General features: G+C 39.7%; 1 protein-coding gene and 1 pseudogene across 2 annotated transcripts in view; one reads left to right on the top strand and one right to left on the bottom strand.

The window, feature by feature from the left end:
- LOC138174659 (FRAS1-related extracellular matrix protein 2-like) overlaps positions 1-7,692 on the top strand; it is a 61,517-nt pseudogene extending 53,825 nt beyond the window's left edge.
- A 7,213-nt stretch (positions 7,693-14,905) lies between these two features.
- The window catches only part of SMARCA5 (SNF2 related chromatin remodeling ATPase 5), a 49,214-nt gene continuing 40,194 nt past the window's right edge, over positions 14,906-23,925 (bottom strand). For both annotated transcript variants that reach the window (XM_069105445.1, XM_069105446.1), the window contains 4 exons: positions 23,258-23,376; positions 22,564-22,776; positions 16,942-17,049; positions 14,906-16,217 (listed from right to left, as the gene is read on the bottom strand). In XM_069105445.1, coding sequence (XP_068961546.1) covers positions 16,152-16,217; positions 16,942-17,049; positions 22,564-22,776; positions 23,258-23,376 — 506 coding nt within the window. In that variant the 3' untranslated portion in view covers positions 14,906-16,151. The remainder of the gene's footprint in view (positions 16,218-16,941; positions 17,050-22,563; positions 22,777-23,257; positions 23,377-23,925) is intronic.

Here is a 23,925-nt window from a genome sequence, read left to right as displayed (position 1 = left end):
TGTATTGGCAGCTAGGTAGCACAATGTATGGAGTACCAGGCCTGAAGTCAGGAAGACTCATCTTCCTGGGTTCAAATCTGGCCTCACACACTTAATAGCTGTGTGACCCTGGGCAAGTCACTTCACCCTGTTTGTCTCAGTTTCCTCATCTGTCAAATTATCTGGAGAAGGAAATGGCAAACCACTCCAGTATCTTTGCCAAGAAAACCTCAAATGGGGTCACAAAGTCAGACATGACTGAAAAATGACTAAACATCGAATTTGCATATATGTGTGTGTACGTGTGTGGGCATACATGCACGTAGTGTGGTGTAGCATGTACATAATTGTTTGTATGTTGACTCCCCATTAAAACGTGAGCTCAAGAGCAAGGAGCGTTTTTGCCTATCTTTGCATCCCAAACGCTTGGCGCAGACGCTTAATGAATGTTTCCTTGACTTCTTCCTCTGCCGAGGAACTCTCCACCCGCCCAGCATGCAAATCAATGAGCAAGGGCGGCTGGTGGTTCACTTCCAGACAGAAATCCGCTTTCGAGGACAATTGGTAATGTCTCACCCAGGTAAGAGATCCAGCCAGTTTGAGTTATGCCACACCATCCAAAGTAGCTGCCAATTGCAAAGAAATGATGGAAGACTGGGGTAGACCTCCAGCCATGAGAATTCATGTGATTCAGATCACAGTGATCTGAATGGGCAAGCCAGTCTTCTACCTTCCTGGAGCTTTCTGAGCTTTTTGAGGAAGAGAAAATGGAAGAACTTGGAGAATGGCTCCTCCCCTGTGGTGCTGTGGAAACAACACTGGATTTGGAAACAAAGGAAGTGGGTTTGAACCCCAGCTCTGTCGCTCACTCACTGTAACTTTGGGGAGATTGTTTTATCCTTCTGAGCCTCAGTTACCTTATTATTAAACAAAATGGCTAAATAAATAAATAAATAAATGAATTGGAGCAGTTAGGTGGTGCAGTGAATAGAGCACTGGACCTGGAGTCAGGAAGACCTGAAGTCAAATGTGACCTCAGACACTTAACACTTACTAGCCGTGTGACCTTGGGCAAATCATTTAACCCCAATTACCCTGCCTTCCCCCCTCCAAAAAGAAAAAAGAAACAAATAAGTAAATTCTGGAAAAAAAATAAAATAAGAAGGCTAGACTAGTTGATGTCTGAGTTCTCTGCTATCTCTAAATCCTGAGACTATGAGTATTTTTAGTAGCCACTACCCACAGGTCTCCATTCTTTTGTTGGTACTGTGCCACGAGTTGTTACAATAACACTGCTATTGCCTGTGACCCAGCCCTCATCCTCTCTGCCCAGGAGTATCCCTGACATCAATGGTGATGTCTGTGAATCCCTGGTCTCACCTTCACCCTAAGCCTTCTGAGGAGCGAGCCAGCCTTCTACCAGCCATGGCAGCAGTGGAGTTTCGTCTCTGACTTTGCTGTGAGTTTACGTTTACAAATCACGGTGTGAGTAGAGATTTAAAAAGAAAGGTGTTTCTGTTATTAATCCTCAAGTTTTGTGTTCAGATTCTGCTTTGGTCACTTAGAAATGAGGGGAAAGAAGAGCTTATACAGTAGGTCAGATTCCATTTGGGTGGATTGGAGGAAGAGATCAGAACAGTCTTAGGTAAGAGAGATAATATTTATTTTCTCTCTGAGTATTCGTAGCACCAAAATTATAGAGAAAAACTTTAGAACAGGTTTTGCATCTGATAGGAGAGGCCGTTTGTTACAGGGCTCTGTTTATGTAAATGAAAACATATACAAAGTTGATATAGTTGCTCAAAATTCAGGGACAACTTGGTTGTCAATTACTCATTTATCCCTTTCTTTATCTCTTAAACCCATTGTTAAAACCTCAGGCAAAATTAACCAAACCAACTTTAGACATTCATGAGATGGAGGACACCAGGTAACACAATTCCCTGAATGTGGAGTCAGAAAGACCCAAGTTCAAATATTGCCTCAGACACTTTCTTCATTGTGACCTTGGAGAAGTCACTGTCTGTGTCTGTTTCCTCATGTAAAATATGGGGCGGGGGGAGTAGACTTTGTGGCCTCTGAGGTCCCATTTGAATGGTGTATCTGAATCTATAGTCCTATAGCCTTTATCATTAAATAGGAAATATTGAACATAGTCCTTATTATGACATGGGTGTGACTGTGGATTTTCAAAGGCAATGCCAGCCAAATGCAGGCTCTGGGAGGTCCCACCCAAGCTGGAAAGGCTTGGAAGACTAGCCTAGTGAGAGACTGTATAGCTTTCAGGCAACTCATGAAGAATAAGGCCTTACTAGGCTACAATCTTAATTAATAAGGAGAATCCACAAGAAGGAAATCACGTGAACTTTAAGTATAGAAGTATAGGACACAATATCAGAGATTGTAGATGTTGTTCAGTCATGTCCATCTCTGTAATCCCATGGACCACACTGTCCATGAAGTTTTCCTGGCAAAGACACTGAAGCAGTTTGCCTTTTCCTTCTTCAGTGGATTAAGGCAATCAGGTTAAGTGACTTGCCCAGGGTCACACACTGAGGTCTTCCTGACTACAGGTTCAGCACTCTATCTACTGAACCACCTCACTGTCTCCCTAGACATCACAGATACTGGAGATATGAGCAGCCAGAAACGCTGATATCAGACAGAAAGGAGCATTTGCAAGTTGGGAGCACTACTCAGTTCCTCTTATAATCCTGATTTCCAAAAATGGGATGTGGTCATCATTCACAAATACCCAGATATGCATACACACAAGAGGCTTCAGTGGTTGATGGAATGAGGCAAGATTCTGGGCCTCCCTTTTTCAGAAGGGCCTGAAATCAGCCTGTTCATTTTTAGTGGTGTGGTAAATAGAGCAATGAATTTGGAGTCAGGAAAGTCTAAAATCCTGCTTCAGGCCCTTACCAGTTGTATGACCCTGGACAAGTCAATTAACCTTACCTAACCTCTGTTTCCTCCTCACTAAAATAACACTTAGTATTCCTTATATAGCTCACTATGGTTGGCAAAGCACTTTACAAATATTATCTCTTTTAACCTCACAATAACCCAACAAGTAAGTGGTATTCTTATCCTTGTATTACAAATAAGGAAACGAGGCAGCAGAAGTTAAAAGACTTGTCTAGGGTCACACAACTAGTGTCTGAGACTGCACTACCTGATTTCACTGTTGTATAGATCAAATGAGATAAAAACCCTAAATATATAAATGCCAGCTATTATTAGCATCATCATCAACATTAGGCTTGCCCATTCTTCTGTGCTGATGGATAAACCAGCTCACTTCCTTTCTCTCGCTGCCAACACTGGTTTTCATAGGCTTTGATCTCAGCTACAGTAGAACGAAGGCCTGTTAGCCTCCTTTTTCTAATTCAGTGTGTTTGGACAGATTCGGGACTATTCTGGGACCTGCACGATCAAGCTTATCCCATGTCTGGCTGCCCGACAACAAGAATACACTCTTCCTATAATATGTCACCCCCAGGAGCCTATCACTTTTGACCTTGACATCAGGTTACAACAGGTAAGAAATATATCTTGGGAGGGAACTGATCTTTCAAGTTTTCCATTTGGCTACTGTGATCCTCATGGTACCACATTTACTGGGGTTTATTCAAACCTTGTCCTTGCTCTGCAGCTGTGCCTCATTTTTTTAAAAAGTGACATCAGATGCAGGAGGAGATATATTTTATACCTAGAACTTTAATTTCATAAGAGTGTGGACACCCAAAGTGAAAACTCCCTTCACCAATGCAGACGGGCACCTCACCTGTAACTTACGGTCTTAGAGAATTCCCTGACAGCACTGAGATTGAACCAATCGACAAGAATATATTAATCACTTGCTATGTGCCAGGCACTATGCTAGGCACTGAGGATATAAAGAAAGACAAAAATGAAATAGTCCCTACCCCCTCAAAGGGTTTACATTGCATCAGGAAAAATAATATATACATACTTATGTAAGTACAAATATATGTATACATGGAAAGAAAGAAGGAAAGAAGAAAGAAAGAAAGAAAGAAAGAAAGAAAGAAAGAAAGAAAGAAAGAAAGAAAGAAAGAAAGAAAGAAAGAAAGAAAGAAAGAAAGAAAGGAAGGAAGGAAGGAAGGAAGGAAGGAAGGAAGGAAGGAAGGAAGGAAGGAAGGAAGGAAGGAAGAAAGGAAGAAAGGAAGGAAGGAAGATGGAGAGAAGGGGATAAGAAATGGAGAAAAAGAGAAGAGAGAAAAAAAGAGAGAGAATATAAAGTAATTTGGAAATGAGGAGACACTAGAAGCTGGTGTATTAAGAAGGTATCAGTTTTGTGGACAATGGATTGGAATAGGGAGAGATTTGAGGCATGGAGACCAATTAGGTTATTGTAGCCATCATCTATATGATGAGATCCTCCACAGAGTCTAGGACAGAGACCCAGGGTACACCTACCCTGGTGGGTGGGAGGATGATCTGGCAAAGAAGACTGAGGTGTGTTCACTCAAATAGACAAAGAAATGAGAGAGCAGTGACACAGAAACCCAGAGAGGAGAGAATACCACAAACAGATGGTGGTCAACTAAATGCTACAGAGAAGACAAGAAAGCTAAGGACTGAGGATAGACCATTGGATCTCACAAGTGAGAGATCTCTCATAACTCTGGGGAGAGCAGTTTCTAATCAGGTCAGCAGTGACTTGCCCATGGTTACACTGGTAGTATGTGTCAAAGGCAGGATTTGAACATGGGTCTTGCTGACTTAAAATACTATACCATATTGCCTCACTTACATATTAAACTGCCAAGATTACACAAATTTTTTTTTTGTTCTTTACTTTTTTGTAACACCTCTTCTATAATTTTGTCTTGAAGTTAACACCCCATGTGCTGTTTAACATTCTGTACTTTTATATCTCATTTCAACAACTAGATTGCAAGTCCCTTCAGGAAAGAAATTGTAGTCCTATGGCTCAGTGCATTATATTTGTACACTGACAGGAAATGGTCTTAGAGAGTTTATGTTATTTTTCCAAAATCACACGAACTAGTAAAGTTGGAAAAGCCAGAATTAAAACCACTGGGTTGCTCCTTATTTTTAAATATTTCTATATCCCCTACAGTGCTTTGCACATCATAAGCCCCCAGTGTTGATCTATAGTTTATTCATTGTAGAGAAAGTAGAATGCATATTTCTCTATAAAACCACATTTTGTTCACCAAGGAAGATAATGCATATTTATTTATTCATTATGTATTCCTAATCTCTGCTAACTAAATTATATTGGTAGTGATAAGAATATGAAGGATATTCATTCAATAAACATTTATTGATCACATATTACGTGATCTGAAGGCTGACTGTGAATAACCAGGACATTGAATGGTGGAAATTAATCACAAGTTCTACTCTTGTATAATTGGATGGAACTTTGTCCACCATGCTGCTGTGGAATCATCTGGGTCATTTAGATCGCCATAAAAAGTCCCTTCTGTCCTGTTTTCTGGTTCTTTTTATGTAGAAGATTGTAGTTTCATTTTGGAAATAATTCTCTAATTTTCAGTAAACACATTTCTTTTTTTTTCCCCACCCACCCTCAAGGTCAGTGACCCAGTAGCAGCTGAATTCAGTCTAAACACTCAAATGTTTCTCTTCTCCGAAAAGGAGCTCTGGATATCTGATAACTCCATGGGCTTTCTGGAAGGATCTGAAGTAGCCTTTTCTGAAGGTAAAGAATTCTAGGGCTATGATTAAGCATGTATTATTGTGCTTGGATATTTTAATGCCATTAAATCAAGGAAGGAGGAAGGGAAGGAAATAAGCTTTTTTTTTTTAAGCACCAACTATGTGTTAGGCACTATGCTACAAGCACTTTTTTACAATATTATCTCACTTTATCCTTATAACAATCCTGAGGGTAGGTGGCATTATGCCTGTTTTACAGATTGAGGAAACTTAGGCAAACAGAGGTTGGAGTGACTTGCTGAGACTCACACAGCTACTGTCTGAGGCTAGATAGAACTCAGGGGGTTAGGTCCATGGTCTATCCCCTGCGCTGTCTCACTGCTTCATAAGCAGTAAAGTATCACTAATTTCACTAATCTCAGATTAGATCTTCATAAGCAAAAGGAAATTAAAGCCTTTAATGATAAAAAAAAAATCCCAACCAAGAACTAGAATGACCTTTCAAAGGCCACTTAGTCTACTTTTCCTTCTGACAGGGTCCTATTTTTATCAATTAAGTTAAATAAGAATTTATTCTATTTTTAATACCTGTAATAAAGATTACCCCCCAATCTCAGGAACCCATTCATATAGCAGCCCTCAGAAAGTTCCAGGAAATTTCATTTGTAACATCCAAAACACAAACAAGTCTCCATGTAATAAAGAAAGGCTGTCTCTCGTTGAATGTTTCTTCTAAAATAAATGTCAAATTCAGAACCAGTACATGTCATCAGAATATGAGATAATAAGCCATTTGCTATGTTACAAAGCTGGTCTTGCTCCCTCTCCCTTAGGTTCAAAAACAAGTTATGGTGGATCTTGTTCACAATCTCGGTGACACTTTCACTTGCAACATTGAAAAAGTCTTCCTGTGCACAGGTGTTGATGGGTATGTACCCAAGTACAACCAAGAAAATAAAGATTACAGATGCCTGGCTGACTTCCCCTCTCTCCTGTACAGATTCAAGATACTGGTATGTAATTATTCATCTCTTTATCTAACAAGACCATCTGCTGTGTCCCCATAGGTAAAATGGGTGAGACACAAAATAAATGATGATTGCTAAATGGAGATAATAGCACCTACTTTACAGGGTTATTATTAGGAAGAGATAACATGCAAAGCACAACCTTTAAAGTTCGATATAATTGTTAACTGTTAAGATTATTATTCGTTAGGTAGTAAACCATTATCTTCATTTTGCTAGTGAGGTAACTGAACCCCAGACAAGTTGCAACTTGCCTTGATCCCATAGCTAGCAAAGGGAGTAGCCAGGATTAAAACCCAAGGCTCCTGACTTAAAATCAAAGGTTCTGTCACCCCACCTGAAAATTGCTATGTGCCATAAATAATTTAATCTGGGAAATAAACTGATGGGCTGACCTGTCCTTGACTGATACGTAAAACATGAAATTCTTCCTGCCTTCCTAGGACAGAGCTCAGCCAGAGACACAGGCCAGGGGATTTCAAAATGTGTGATTCAATGCTCATTTAGCCGCTGACCACATGGATGCATTGCCTTTAGTGAAATAACCAGGATCTGATGGTTTCAGCCTGTCCTTAGCAGCCCTCTTCCAGGTAGGTACATTCCTGTCAGACTTCCCACCAGATTCAGTTAACTTTCTCTTTTCAGTGCATTCACTCATGTTTTGTACTGCTTAAAAACCAATTTCTTTTTATCCTCAAAGGTGGCTGCTGGGAGAGAGTGGTATCTCCATGTTGTTCATACTGTCCGCTCAAGAGAAAATGCAAACAAAGGCATTGGGAAGAGAAGCACAGACTATCAACACATGCCTACCCCTGCCAATGGCCTGGCAGGGACCCTTTCCTTGAAACGCAGTAGAAGAGCTAACTCAGTTGCCCCCACCCCGACTCAAGATACCAGCACAGAACAAAACAAGGACACCAACATCAGTGTGCGGCCCTGGTCCATTCTACCACGGTTGTCTTCAGCCACAAGAGCTTTTTGCCACTGGGAACACATGACCAGCAACTAGGGTTAGAAATGGTGGGCATAAAGATGCTAGATAGCAGCGGGCCTGTTCTAGGGGGAGCCGTCAGCCTATTGCTATTAAGCTGCACTGTCTTAGTGGCTGCATTTCTCTTAAGACGCAGGAGATGGGCTTCAAGTAAGAAGGCCATCCCAGGCAGCAGAAAAACTCTAACCATACAGCCCAGAAGCAATGACTCCTCAGAGGTTTAGACTTGGTTTCAGGCATCCAAATCAGAGGTTTTCCTGCATTAGTGGCTCTTCATGCCTAGCAACAGAAGCTAGTATACACACAACTCAATACCAGATTAGTCATTACTCCCACACACCCCAAAATATGCATATATAAATATACACAGACACATATGTATACCTATACATGTACATAGTTTATACCTAAACATACGTGTGTGTGTATATATATACATATCCATGTGTATGCATAGCCAGAATACAAGACGTGCTAGATAGCCTATGAGATTTTTACACCACTAAAAATTGCTGTCCTAGGTAGAGTAGGCAGGTAGGTGTCAGGGGACAGTGCTGGACTTGGGGTCCAGAAGATGTGACTTCAAATCTTGCTTCAGTCACTGACCCTGGACAAATTAATCTTTCCCAGCCTTGGTTCCCTCTTCTGGAGAATGGGGATAATAGCACCTACTTCATAGGGTACTTATCAAGATGAAGTGCAGTAACATATGAAAGCCCTTTGCAAACTTTTAAGTCCTGTTTAAGTGCTAATTAGTATTATGATTACAAGGTTCTGATATTAAATTATTACTTGGGCGTGTTCAACTTGCCTAGTTATATGGGTAGGCATTTTACACATTTAGGAGGAATTCAAGAAGCATTCACTGAGCGCCTCTTAAATTCTGGGCACCAAGAAGACAAAAACCAAACAGGAGAAGTCCTCAAGTAACTTCCTTGAAGAGGAAGAGCTCACTCCCTTTCTGCTGGGAAGGGCTTGGGGAGGGACAGACATGATGAATAGACAGATATATACAAAATGTAGTGAATAAATCTGAAGCAATTTCAAGGCAGGAGATCACTAAATGAGTGGTGTCAGGGAAGACCTCACTCATGTAGGCACTGGCATCTGAGCTATGCTATTCCTAAGGAAGCTAGGAATTCTACAGAGAGAGGAGGAAGGGATCATCTCAGGGAAGAAGGGATGCATGGCATGTACAAAGACAGAGATGGCAGATCGAATGTCATCATGGGGAAAGTAATTAGTAGGCCAGTTGGGCTGGAATGTAGGGTGCCTGAAGAATAACACAGTTGGAAAGACAGGTTGGAAACAGGCTTTAAATACCAGATTAAGGGTGAAATCAGGAATCTGTAGGTTTCACATGGTCAGAAAGAAAAGAGGAAAATTAATCAATGAGGATAGCAAGGAATGGCCCAGTAATACCAGACTTGAAAATCCAGAGCAGCCAGTTTCCATCAACCCCCATTACTTTAGTATTAGAGTAACTGGTTATTGAATTGGTTCAATACACTCCAGTATTTCATTCTCCTATGCAAACAGAAATCCCTTTTTTGGAAGCAGGGATGCACCAGGGCAAAATGTTCCCCTAGGCTAATCTGGAGAGAAGGGTTATGATCTACTGTCAGGATTTCCTTAGTTTTACAGAGACAGTCAACTGTTCCAGGCAAGTGAAATTTCATTGTTTTAAAGGACATTCATGCGACTTCACCAAAGTACATATGCCACAGTTCCCCAAAACCTGAATGAAGAGAGAATAGATTAGTAGGATATATGTTAGAAATATATTTGATAGGGGCAACCAGGTGGCGCAGTAAGAGCACCGGCCCTGGCGTCAGGAGGCCTGGGATCGGTCCTGGCCTCAGATACTTGGCACCCACACAAAATAACTGGCCGTGTAACCTTGAGCAAGTTGCTTAAACCCAATTGCTTTAAAAAAAAAAAAAAGATATTTGATAGGTAGAAGCCAAAGACCTTTTGTCCTAGAAGGCAACATGAGGTCAGAGAATCACCTAGCAAGCCTAGAGTTTGGGTAGGAAAGGAGGTAGAAAGAGAAGGGGTAAAAATTTAAGAGTACCACCAATAATTACCTTGAGTGTGCCTATCACACCAGCATCAGTTGGACATTAACTCCAACTTCAAAAGCCTTCTCCTCCGTACTTCAAAATAGGTCTAGCAGGTAGAATACCTAACATCTACTATCCCTGGCTTGGATCATTTTTTATGCCCTTGCACAATGAATTCCATTCCAAATCTGTAGACATTTAAATGGAAGTGTTTAAAATAATTAAATGTTTGTATAAGCAACTCATAAGTATGTGTTATACTAATGTGATCTTTTTGCATTTATATGACTAGTGTTATCAGTGACCTGAGGTACAATCATGTTATGGGGGAAAGGGAAGGGAACAATTCTCTTGAACTCAAGTTGACAATCTGGATTTTTCTAAAAAAGAAAAAAAGAATCATGGGATCTGAAACCAGTAAGGGAGGTCTTTTTATGGGAAGAAAAAGTACTTACCTACAAGTATATGGTAGCAGAATTTAAATATTAGCGAGTCGTGCAAGACTTATACATGCTAATGACCCAGAAAACATTTTAGGTCAGATTTGAAAAATTGTAAGGATCTCTAGAATTTTCTCCCAAATGGCTAGATTAGCTTTTACTTATATGTATACAGATATATATTTATGTACGTGTATGTATGTGTGTGAGTACACACACATATAATACCCAGGATTTTTGTAGAAAGACTCAATTTCCTAAAATCAAGGAATACCAAGTATTTTGCTTGCCAGGAGTGAAAATATTCTTTTAGAAAAAATGATCTTGTCAAACTTTTAAAAGGAAATAGCGGTGATTGAATCCAACACATCTTGTTATACAAAGCATAGAAAATGCTCATGATGGCAGAGTAGAAGCAGGACATCCCAGCAGCTCCAGCTTCCTCCTTCCCCAATCCATGTAAAAAGGGGACTCTAAACAAACTTTGGAACTGCAGAACCCACAAAATGACACAGAGAAGCTAACCTTCTGCAGAGGACAGCCCGGCAGGAATTGGCCAGGGCAGTGCTTTGGGAGTCAAGCCCAGCCACACTCCAAGACTTTAAGCCCAGGGCAGGCCTGACCAGCTGCCGGCCAGAGGGACTCCAGATCAGCAGCAGCTGTGGCCATTTCCAGATTTATCAACACATAAATACGAAGGACAAGGTGAGAGGGCAGTGCAGTCTGGACTTTGGGACCCAGTAAGTGGGAGTGCGTGGCTTTTGCCCCCGGGGTGAGAAGCCGCCGAGATGCCAGCACAGCACCACATGGCAGCTTCAGCTCCTAGGCTGCAGAGTGCAGGGGGACCAAGCGACCAGTCTGAGGGGTAATTGCTGTTGCTTTAACCTTCTTGGATCTGAATTGCAGTCTAGGGTGGAGGTCCTGGGGTGTGTGTCCAGCTTGCCAGAGTGTGTGGAGACCTCATAGAGGGCACCATCTAATACCTCCGGCAGCTGAGAAAACCCCAGCATTTGGGACGAAAGCTCCCCTGTCTGGTGGCAGAATCCTACTGTGGCAAAAAGCCCAGGGGTCAAGTGACTGAGGGGCGACATGAGGAAACAAAGCAGACAGAAGATTCCAACATTAGACTCCTATTTTGGAGACAAAAAGGAGCAAAGCATGGAACAGGAGGAAGACAGTGAAGTCAGAATTCCTGCACCAAAAGCTTCAAAGAAAAATACGACTTGGTTACAGGCCATAGAGGACCTTAAGAAGCAGATAAGAGAAGTGGAGGAAAAATTGGGAAGAGAAATGAGAAAATGCAAGAAAATTACGAAATGAGAGTCAAGTCTGACTTGGAAAATCAAACCTTAAAAAATAGACTAACTCAAATGGCAAAAGAGGCTCAAAAAGGCAATGAGGAGAATCATTGCTTCGGAATTAGATTGGAGCAAATGGAAGCTAATGACTTTATGAGAAATCAAGATGCTGTTAAACAGATCCAAACAAATGAAAGAATAGAAGGCAACGTGAAATATCTCATGGGAAAAACCACTGACCTGGAAAATAGATCCAGGAGAGATAATTTAAAAATTATTGAACTACCTCTGAAAGCCATGACCAAAGTAAGAACCTAGAAAGCATCCTCCAGGAAGTTCTCAAAGAAAACTGCCCTGATGTTTTAGAACCAGAGGGCAAAATAGAGGTTGAAAGAATCCACCCATCACCTTCTGAAAAAGATCCGAAAAAGAAAACTCCTAGGAATATTATAGCCAGGTTCCGGAATTCCCAGATTAAGGAGAGAATATTACAAGCAGCCAGGAAGAAACAATTTGAATATTGTAGAAACACAATCAGGATAACCCAGGATCTGGCAGCTTCTACACTGAGGGATCGAAGGGCTTGGAATATGATATTCCAGAGGTCAAAGGAGCTGGGATTAAAACCAAGAGTCACCTACCCAGCAAAACTTGAGTATCATGTTTCAGGGGAAAATATGGTCATTCAGTGGAATAGAGGACTTTCAAGCATTCTTGATGAAAAAAACAGAGTCAAACAGGAAATTTGACATTCAGATACAAGAAGCAAGAGTAGCATGAAAAGGTAAACAGGGAAAAGAAATCATAAGGAACTTATCAAAGTTGAACTATTAACATTCCTACATGGAAAAACAATAATTGTAACTTATGAAACTTTTCTCAGTAGTTGAAGGGAATAGAAATATATATATAGTCTATATATGAGGGTATATGGGCATATAAATACATATGTGAATGTGTGTATAGATGTTTCCAGGACTACAAAGATAGAGGGCACAGGACCAATTTAACAGGAAGGGATGATACTTAAAAGGTGAAATTAAGAGGTGAGAGAATAATATGAGAGGAGATGGGGAGAGATAGAATGGGGTAGTAAACTATCTCATATAGAAGAGGCAAGGGAAAATTATTACAATGGAGGGGAAGAATAGGAAGGCAAAAAAGAATGGGTCAACCTTATTTCCATTGAATTTGGCTTGAGGAAGGAATGAAATACACACTAAATAGGGTAGCTCACCCTCCAGGAGAGTAGGGGGGAAGGGGATGACAGAAGGGATGATGGAAGGGAGGGTAGGCTGGGGGGTAGGGAAGTTGGAAGCACCCACTTTTGAAAAGGGACGGGATCAAATTAGAAAACAGAACAAGTGGGAGGTGGGATAGGAAGGAGGGAAATATAGTCAGTCTTTTACAATATATCTACTATGTTATTGTTTTGCATCAGCCACACATATACAACCTATACTGAACTGCTTATCTTTCCATTAAGAGTGGGTGACAAGGGAGGAAGGGAATAAATCTGGAATTCAAAATTTTAAAATCAAATATTCAAATATATATAATATATACACACTATTATTAATACTATTTTACATGTAATTGGGAAGTAAGATATACAGGCACTGGGGCATAGAGATCCACTGGAAAAATCGAAAGGGATATGGGAGAAAATATGGGAGAAAGCAAATTGGAGGAGGGGATATCCTGTGGGACTGTTATTCTGGGGTGGTGGTTAGGGGAAAAATGAGGAGAAAATTTGTAACTCAAAATCTGGCAGAAATGAATGCTGTAAATCAGAAGTTAATGAAGCATTTGAAAAATGTAAAAAAAAAAATGCTCATTGTAAAATTCAGTATTCATCTACTTGAATTAAAATTAAGATTTCCAAGCACAAAAATATTAAAAGGACTGATTTTATGAGTAGTCTTAACACTTTAAATATGCATCAAAGGTCAAGTCAAGAAGCATGCACCAGGCATGTTTCCAGCACTTAGCTGGAAAAAACATACCAAAGCGGTAAAAGGAAAAATGTATGATTTGAAAAGGAGCTAGGTAGAGTGAGGGAGAATAGCTGTAGCCCAAGTGATACAGGTACCCAAAGACAGCAGGAGCTAAAGAGGTCTCCACTCAGAGGCAGTGTGGTATAATGATTATACAGATTATCCACTGGTCCCTTGAATTGGGTCCAGTCCCTGGGTTCAAATTCAGCCTCAGATACTATCTGAGCCTAGGGATATTACTTCAAAATCTTCAATTATAAAATGAGGAGGTGCCACCCTCAATGGCTTCTAAAACCCTTCCAGTTCTAAATCTATGACCCTATATGCCTCTGTGGAGTATCTACAGGCAGTCATGGCCAGGGCTAATAGTGGGGAGGAGTTGCAATTAGCACTAAAGTATCTATGGGCAGTCATGGCCAGGGCTTATGGTAGGGAAGAGTTGCAATCTGCACTGAAGAGGAACATCACCTACTGAAGACCTACTCTAATCCATTTTTGTGGCATGAGAGTGACCCTGGGTTTTTAAAGCAAGCTCTAGCAAGTCTGTCCAACTTTAAAGGGCAGGTAAACAAATTCTTTTTTTCAAAGGCCAGCCCAGTTAAGGTAAGAGAACTCACCAGCAGGTGAATGGTTTTTTGCCATAATAACTTTCAAATACTGCCTACTGTAATGCCATGGGAGACCTTCCATGTACTGATCTGTCCCAAAAGAGAGTGTACTCAAGATGGAGATCTTTAAACTACTGAAGAATAGGGAGAAGTGACAAGAATGTCACAAGATAAGCTTTACAGGCCTTTAAAAAGAAATTTAATATAGTTAAGTAGTGAAACTTTATCTCCCCAACAGAACTGTATGCTATCATTGCAGCAAAGTACTGCTTTCCCTAATTACTCCCACAGCAACGAGGTCTCTGGCTAGCTCTCAAAAGGCTGCCTGGTCTCTCTCCTCACTGGTCATGCTTCCACAATCATAAACCCACCTCCATCCATCAACTATTTTCCTCTATCATAGACAAGGATGGAAAAAAGACTCTGGGGGGTGGGACTAGAAAATTTGGGAGTAATTCAGTGTCACTCTTCTCTATGAGGCCTAGCTGAAATGTATCTAACAACATTCAAACCACTAAGGTCCTAATTTACCTGTAAAATACAAAATTCTCAGGCATGAGTGAGCTGGAATTTAAAATGGGTCATGCTCCCACAGTAAGCTATTGTGGCTTCAGAGGATACCCCCTTACTTATAATTCCACTCTGCTGTATCATAAAATGCAGTGTCTTAACACTCTGGAGATAAGGCACAAAGGCAAGAAAATTTAGTAGGGGTAAAAAGGGAAGAAAAGGAAGTGAGCCAAAGGGAAGCAAGAAACGCTTCAGAAAACATGAATAAAAATGAAACCAAGAAGTAACTAAAGAAATGGAAAGAAAAGACAACTCTAAGATTATAAAAATTATATTTATTCATGTTGCTACATTTATTGCATTCTCCTAGAAAAATGGAGAACTGTGTATGTCCCCAATTTGCACATATAAAACATACAAATTATAGCACAAAGGCTTCTGGGCCTAATATCCTGACACCATATTGTTGGTACTCCTGCTTTGGCTTTTTCTAGTCTATGAAAAAACAGGAGATAAACTTATATTCAATCTTGTTTCTCACACATTTTCTTCTATTTTTAAATGGGGAATACTATATGTCAATGAAACATTTCTCAATTGCTCTGGAAATGAAGTACTAGAAATTTGGAAAGTGTGCATTATTTTGTACTACCAAATTTACCGAAGTTTGACAGTCTGAATGACCAGTTTATGCCCTATCCTGATTGTTTCTAATAAATCTCTAATATTGGGCACCAAGATGTCAACTTTCCAAATCTTGTCATTTTTATCATGTCATAGCATGTCATTTTTAAAAACTTTTACCCAATGAAACCCAATAATATTTTTAATTTAGTTTTTCTTTTACAAAATGCTACAACAGTTTAAGGTGAACCAGACAAATCCTGTCTTTGGCTACAGAACTAAAAATAGGTCATCTTTCCAACAGCAGGGCACATTTCAGCTTTTAGAAATAAGCAACTCTGGCAAGCAGACACACAACATATAAAATGTGCATAGAATTAACTAGCATGTCTAAAGTTTTGTTTCATCCTACCCACATGGTGAGTAAGTGTACCCACATGGTGAGTAAGTGTGAGTATGCATTATGTATTAGTCCCGAAATAAGACTCAGTGTAGGAAGATACCCAAATTTCAAGGTCAATTAAAATAACTTGACAACTAAGTAGAGACTGAAGATACAAATTATATTCTTTGTAATAGTCTCTTCTAGCTTAGCAAATCTAGTTTTATAAAAAAGTCTTAGTTTAGAAACCTATAGCTGAAAAACAAAACATTCACAATCTTCTCAACTAAAGCTAAAGTAGAAAAATAAATCGAATGAAGCATTTATTAATAAATGAAGCCTATTTTATTACTTCGTGTTAATGGTAAAAAAAATTTCAGCACAGCTGTTGCATTTAAAAAAGTGTAGCTACATACTATGTGTCTAGTTCAGTAAACAGATGAACCCGATGTCCTTAATGACATAATAGTTGAGCATTGTACAGTACATCTTATGAAGACCCGTAAATTAAAGAACTACTTTTTAAAATTTAGTGATTACAAAACAATTAAGCATTCATAGCTTTAGCTTCTTTTTTCTTCCTCGACCATCAGGCGCTCCATCCATTTTACGCTTCTGTGCCTAAAAACAAACAATTATTTTTTACCATGAAAACTCATTTTTACAAATACCAGCACACTAAGACAATTTTAAATCCAGCACTTAAGATGATTATAGAATGAGATATAAAGAAGAAATTATCTTGAATAACAAAAAATTCTAGATCACATTTCCTACTTCCAGAACTTGAGAAAGCTGGGCTCATTCTATAAAATTATACACTGAAACACTATTTTGGTGATAATCTTAACATTTCAAAGAATATCTAATACTGACAATTTTCTGAATTGTTAACCACTATGCCAAATAACACTGAGTATCCAAAAACAGGTCAAGAAAAGAAAAAAATCAGATGCACATAAAGTTCCTACTATAGAGTTAATTTAGTAGAACTTGATGACTTGATAGTGGTGATGGAAAGAGCCTGACACTTAGGAACAGAAAAATGTACTTTAAATTTTCATTATTATCCTTACAGAACTACTAAGCTTTGGGAATTAAAAAAAAAAAGATGCTATCTATATAAATGCCAGGTATAACAGAGATTTATACATTTATTATTTACTCAGCCAAGTAGTCAAATGACAACTTATAATGCCAAACACTATATTCTTGAAAAATACTGTGTTGCCATTTTAACTTCTGCTAGTCAACCACTCAGTAATTTTCTCCTCCTCTATTCCTTAATTACAAAGAGGGGGGGAGGGGTGGAAAAGGGGAGAATAAATTATTCATGCACACATACCGAAGGCTTTGGTCCTCGTTTCTTTTTCTCTGCCTTTTCTTTTTCTTCTAACTCCATGTTTTCTCTTTCAATCAGGGTAATTAATGTATTACACCTCCTCTGAAGTTCCTGAGTTATAAATAAATATTCATCTGGTAAATGTTACAGTTTCCATATATAAAAAACAAATTTCTAACTTTTTTTATATTAGGAAACCCAACAACCCAGTTTACACAGGCACAATTATTTTCTTCCAAAATTCTGTAGAATAAACTGTATTTAGTAGAATAAACTGCATTTAACACAAACCTAGGAGATAATCTGTTAAAAATAAAAGCAAAAGGGGTGGCGCAGTGAGTAAAGCGCCAGTCCTGGAGTCAGTTCAGTTCCGGCCTCAGACACTTAACACCCACACAAAAAAACTAGCCGTGTAACCTTGGGCAAGTTACTTAACCCCAAGTGCCCTCCAAAAAGGCAAAAATAAAAAATAAATAAAAGCAAAAAGTGTTTAATTATTATTAATAACAACTGCCCTATTGGAAACCATTCAAAGATGTTTTTGATAAAATAGTGCCACACAGTGGCCCAATGCCAAACATCACCAATTCAGCTTACTAAGAGGGTAGTGGGTGCCAGGAGTCTGAACAAACTGAGGACACAGGAAAGACCCCATTACAACAAATTTAAAAGTCTGCCCAAGTAATTTTACTGTAATTTCACATCTGTATCACAAATGTCATCATGACAGGGAACTCATGGACACTTGGCTAATAAAGTAATTTTCCCAACCTGGATGTGGGGAACAGCAGCTGAGGCATGTGAGGGCTCCCTGTGCCCAGAGCATACAGCTCTGCCCGTTTCACATGCTAGAGAGAAGATGGACACATTATCAGGACTGAAAAAAAAAAAACTTTAAGGAGGCTATTTTCACCACTAATGGCCTTGTGCATGGACTATGCCACACATCCACTTTTATAGTTTTCTTTTATGTGAACAAAGAGTGGAAAAAACCATCCACTATATTACATGATCTTACCATGGACCACCAACCAAGGTTTCAAAATTTGTTTGTACTACCTAACGGTGGCTGTTCTACTGATAAAAACAGTTCTGAACGACACAGAAAAACCTTTCATCTATGTAAGATGAGAAAAGAACAAAAACATATTTAAAAAAATGAGAGGGAAGTCCCAAAATTCTGGCAGATTCCTTTTTAAGTTGTGCCTTAAGTTATTAACAAGTCCCTTTTCCTCATGTCTCAAAAGCAACACTCCTTATGCCTCAGCCCCAGTATCCTGTCTATTCACTTCCTAAAACTTAATCTATTTCAGACACCTAGGATCATTGAACTAGATCCAGAAAAGACCTCAGAGGCTACCTAATATAACCCCTTCATTTTTCAAATGAGCAAACTGAGGCTTTAGGAGGTGAAGGAGCTTGTCTAATATTACAGGTTGTAAGTATCTGGGGCAAAATTTGAATCCAGATCCTCAGATTCCAAAGCCAGTGGTCCTGCCACTATACCATGCTGACACATGCTATTCTTTCTTAAAAACATGATAAAGCATACCACAACTTAAAAAGCTACAGAAACCCCCTATTGGTAACTAGTAATATCACCTGTCATCTGGCAGAGCCTTTTTAGCGCCCTCATACACTGTCAGTCCTACGTAGCCTGGGTTTAGGTTAGTTTAAAGATCTCTTTTAAAGATCTTCTGTGGAGGAAGACACAGAAGGGAGATTCAACTGTGGCTATCCATTCCCTAATTCCAATTTCAGGCAATTAAAGGCATAAAAAAAAAACCTATCAATGATCAAGAACAAGGTCCATGCTCACTGCTCTTTGATAACTGGAATAAAACCTATTTTTAACTTAGGTTACAAATAGGGCATTGTTAAGAACCCCTCTGAGCCTGGCTGCCTGTTCCAGAATTCCAGCACACTGGGATATACCCTCCCTGCACAAAGCAGGGGCTTTTAGAGGCAGCTGGGGGACACCACAGGACACAGAGCACAGGGTCTGGAGTCAGTAACACCAGAGTTCAAATTTGTCTTTGGACACTTAGTAGCTGTGTGATCCTGAGCAAGTGACTTAACTGATTTGCCTCAGGTTCCTCATCTGTAAAATGAGGATGATAATAATACCTACCTACCAAGGTGGTTGTGAGGATGAAAAGAGAAAATATAAAGTTCTATGTAGCTGCTAACCATAATTATCATCATGGACAACAACATTTAAAAATAAAATTTAAAGTATTCTCCTCTATACTTGATTTATTTGGTTGCAGACCCATCCAGACTTAGTATTAAAGTCTTAGAGAGTGATTGAGGCTTAAAATCACTAAGTAACTTGCCCATATCAAGCAAGTGTCCCAGAGAAGATTTGAAATCAATCTTCCTCACATCAAGTCCAGCACCAGGCCTCCTGTACGATCTCCCTCAAGACAATAGCCTCAGAAACAGACTGTAAGAGAATCATGCAGATCATTTTAGAACATGGTAATGTAGGATATGGCAACACAGGTGGTACCTCTCATATACCAGTTATTACATTCTAGAATCATTATTTTATTTATTGTATAAGCAAAAACCATCACAAGGTTCTGTTAAAAAGATGGCTCTTGGGAGTAGAAGCACGACCTTCTTGCGGCTCCAGCTTCCACCCTCCCCAATCCATGTAAAAAGGGGACTCTAAACAATCTTTGGAGCTGCAGAACCCACAAAATGACACAGAGAAGCTAACCTCCCGCTGAGGACAGCCCAGCAGGCCGGCAGGAATCGGCCGGCACAGCGCTCTGGGAGCCGAGCCCAGCCCCACTCCGAGGCTTTAGCCCCAGGGCGGGCCTGACCAGCTGCCAGCCAGAGGGACTCCAGATCAGCAGCAGCTGTGGCCATTTCCAGATTTATCAACACATAGATGCAAAGGACAAGGTGAGAGGCCAGTGCAGTCTGGACTTTGGGACCCAGTAAGTGGGAGTTCGTGGCTTTTACCCCCGGGGCGAGAAACCACTGAGAGGCCAGCACAGCCTGCCAGCGCCACATGGCGGCTTCAGCTCCTGGCCTGCAGAGTGTAGGGGGACCAAGCACCAGTCTGAGGGGTAATCGCTCTTGCTTTAACCTGCTTGGATCTGGATTGCAGTCTAGGGTGGAGGTCCTGGGGTGTGTGTACAGCTTGCCAGAGCGTGTGGAGACCTCAGAGAGGGCACCCATCTAATACCTCTGGCAGCTGAGAAAACCCCAGCGTTTGGGACAAAAACTCCCCTGGTCTGGTGGCAGAGTCCTACTGTGGCAAAAAGCCCAAAAGTCAAATAATTGAGTGGCAAAATGAGCAGGCAAAGGAAACAAAGCAGACAGAAGATTCCAACATTACACTCCTATTTTGGGGACAAGAAGGAGCAAGGCATGGAACAGGAGGAAAACAGTAAAGTCAGAACTCCTGCACCAAAAGCTTCAAAGGAAAATACAAGCTGGTTACAGGCCATAGAGGACCTTAAGAAGCAGATAAGAGAAGTGGAGGAAAAATTGGGAAGAGAAATGAGAACAATGCAACAAAATTATGAAATGAGAGTCAACAACCTGACTGAAGAAAATAATACCTTAAAAAACAGACTGACTCAAATGGCAAAGAGGCTCAAAAAGCCAATGAGGAGAAGAATGCCTTAAAAAGTCTAATTTGCCAGATGGAAAAAGAATCTCAAAAGCTCACTGAGGAGAATCATTGCTTCAGAATTAGATTGGAGCAAATGGAAGCTAATGACTTTATGAGAAATCAAGATGCTGTTAAACAGATCCAAACAAATGAAAGAATAGAAGGCAATGTGAAATATCCCATGGGAAAAACCAATGACCTGGAAAATAGATCCAGGAGAGATAATTTAAAAATTATTGAACTACCTGAAAGCCATGACCAAAGTAAGAACCTAGAAAGCATCCTCCAGGAAGTTCTCAAAGAAAACTGCCCTGATGTTTTAGCACCAGAGGGCAAAATAGAGGTTGAAAGAATCCACCCATCACCTCCTGAAAAAGATCCGAAAAAGAAAACTCCTAGGAATATTATAGCCAGGTTCCGGAATTCCCAGATTAAGGAGAGAATATTACAAGCAGCCAGGAAGAAACAATTTGAATATTGTAGAAACACAATCAGGATAACCCAGGATCTGGCAGCTTTTACACTGAGGGATCGAAGGGCTTGGAATGTGATATTCCAGAGGTCAAGGGAGCTGGGATTAAAACCAAGAGTCACCTACCCAGCAAAACTGAGTATCATGTTTCAGGGGAAAATATGGTCATTCAGTGGAATACAGGACTTTCAAGCATTCTTGCTGAAAAAACCAGAGTTGAATAGAAAATTTGACATTCAGATACAAAAAGCAAGAGAAGCATGAGAAGGTAAACAGGGAAAAGAAATCATAAGGAACTTATCAAAGTTGAACTATTAACATTCCTACATGGAAAAACAATAATTGTAACTTATGAAACTTTTCTCAGTAGTTGAAGGGATTAGAAATATATATATATATGTCTTTATATGAGGGTATGCGGCCATATGAATACATGTGTGAATGTGTGTATATATGTTTACAGGTATACACAGATAGAGGGCACGGGACCAATTTAACAGGAAGGGATGATGCTTAAAAGGTGAAATTAAGAGGTGAGAGGAATATAATGAGAGGAGATGGGGAGAGACAGATTGGGGCAAACTATCTCATACAGAAGAGGCAAGGGAGAATGGTTACAATGGAGGGGAAGAATAGGAAGGCAAAAGGGAATGGATCAACCTTATTCCTATTGAATCTGGCTTGAGGAGGGAGGGAAATACACACTAAATAGGGGATCTCACCCTCCAGGAGAATAGCGGGGGAAGGGGATGAGAGGGGGGATGATGGAAGGGAGGGCAGGCTGGGGGAGAAGGAAGTTGGAAGCACCCACTTTTGAAAAGGGACAGGATCAAAGTAGAGAATAGAACAAGTGGGAGGTGGGATAGGAGGGAGGGAAATATAGTCAGTCTTTTACAATATATCTACTGTTATTGTTTTGCATTAGCCACACATGTACAACCTATACTGAACTGCTTGTCTCCCCAGTGGGGGTGGGTGGCAGGGGGGGAAGGGAATGAATCTGGAATTGAAAGTTTTAAAATCAAATATTCAAATATATATATATATATATGTGTGTGTGTGTGTGTGTATACTATTATTAATACCATCTTACATGTAATTAAGAAATAAGATATACAGGCACTGAGGCATAGAGATCCACTGGAAAAGTCGAAACGGGTATGGGAGAAAATATGGGAGAGAGCAGATTGGAAGTGGGGATATCCTGTGGGACTGCTGTTTTGGGGGGATGGGTGGGGGAAAAACGGGGAGAAAATTTGTAACTCAAAATCTGGTGGAAACAAATGATGTAAATCAGAAGTTAATAAAGCATTTTAAAAAAATTAAAAAAGATGGCTCTCAAAAGACACATTATCTTCTCTTGAAGAATTTAATTAAAATTATATCCTTTATCCCTGTCAGGAGCATAATCTGCAGAGTAAAATTATTCTCATTATTTATGAACAGTTCTTGGAACCTAAGTGTTTAATAAATGCTTGCTGACTGATCGGCTGTTTAGATGAGAAAGGTCTCACACACTCACCATAGCTGTCCTGGACTTGAGGAACCAGTCAAATCGGAACTGAGGAGAGTTTCGAATACACTGTCGCAATTCATCATATACATTTTCCTTATCAAATCCGAGTTTGTGAAGCATACAAATGAGGAATCGATCCTCTTCCTCAGTGTAGTTCTTCCCTTTGTTAGTACCATATGATATTCTCAGTTGGTGAAAAGGTGCTTTGTATCGCCCAATCTATTGCAGGGAGATTTCACAAGTATTTTCAGTGAATAAAATTCAAGTCACAAAATAACAATTTCAAAACTCAAAATGTTTGTCAAATCAATGATGTCCTTGCACGTCAAATGGGAACTTTCCATCCCAAGCTTTTACAACTACATTTTGAACTTGCTATAAAATGCTGATTCCAAACAATAGAAACTTTCACTTTGCAAATTTGCTAACCAGGTATTTGAAGCAATAAATTTTTAGTAGAAAATCCTGCTTCAAATCTTTGAAACTAATTCCCATTGATAACCACCTAAATAAATAAATCCAAGCTGAATTCAACTAGAATTATAGCCTATAATTAAGATATACATGTATTCATTATACATTATCATATTCCTAAAATTCAGCTGCAATTGACATTTTAAAAGTTTCTCTGATTTCCTGTTCATGCATAACATTACTCATATTAAATATTATTCTTGCTTGAATAATTGTTAGGTAGTACCTTTGTATCAAGTGCCTTTTTGATACTAATTCTTCTCTGTATTCGTGCTTCTCCCCTTTCAATCTGGGCCATGATCTTCTCTATGTCTTGAAGTTCATTGCATCGTTCCCAGAACACAGCTTAAAGAAAAAAAAAAATGCAGGTGGGAACTTGTAAACTTAACTAAAATTTTTGCTAACAAAAGTTTTATTCACTGTTAATGTTTTTTAATTAATGTTTCCTTTTTTTCCTTTTGCCCAATACCAGAACTGAACATAACAATATTAACAACCCCCTAATTAATTACTGCTATAGCTGTTCCACATTATTTCATCAAATTCTGCCTCTACCTTTCACTCTGACAGATCAAGTGTAAACATTTTAAGATTTGAATAAATTTCAAGAAGAGAACAGCTAGTTGCCTTCTCAAATATGTTGTAATTAAGCAGCCTATATAAAGCATAGCTATCAAACATGTGGCCAACCCACACTTCCAAGTGCAACACAAGCCAGATTAAAATGTAATTGGTAGGGGCGGCCAGGTAGCACAGCAAGTAAGAGCAACGGCCCCAGAGTTGGGATGACCTGGGATCGCATCCGGGCTCAGACACTTAGCACCCACCCAGAAACACCTGACCGTATAACCTTGAGCAAGTTACTTAACCCCGATTGCTTAAAAAAAAAAAACT

This window comes from Petaurus breviceps, unplaced genomic scaffold (genome assembly GCF_028583685.1).
Source record: "Petaurus breviceps papuanus isolate PSGF00001 unplaced genomic scaffold, PetGlider_PUasm1.0 76, whole genome shotgun sequence".
NCBI classification, from domain to species: domain Eukaryota; kingdom Metazoa; phylum Chordata; class Mammalia; order Diprotodontia; family Petauridae; genus Petaurus; species Petaurus breviceps.
This window is presented reverse-complemented; position numbering and strand designations above follow the sequence as displayed.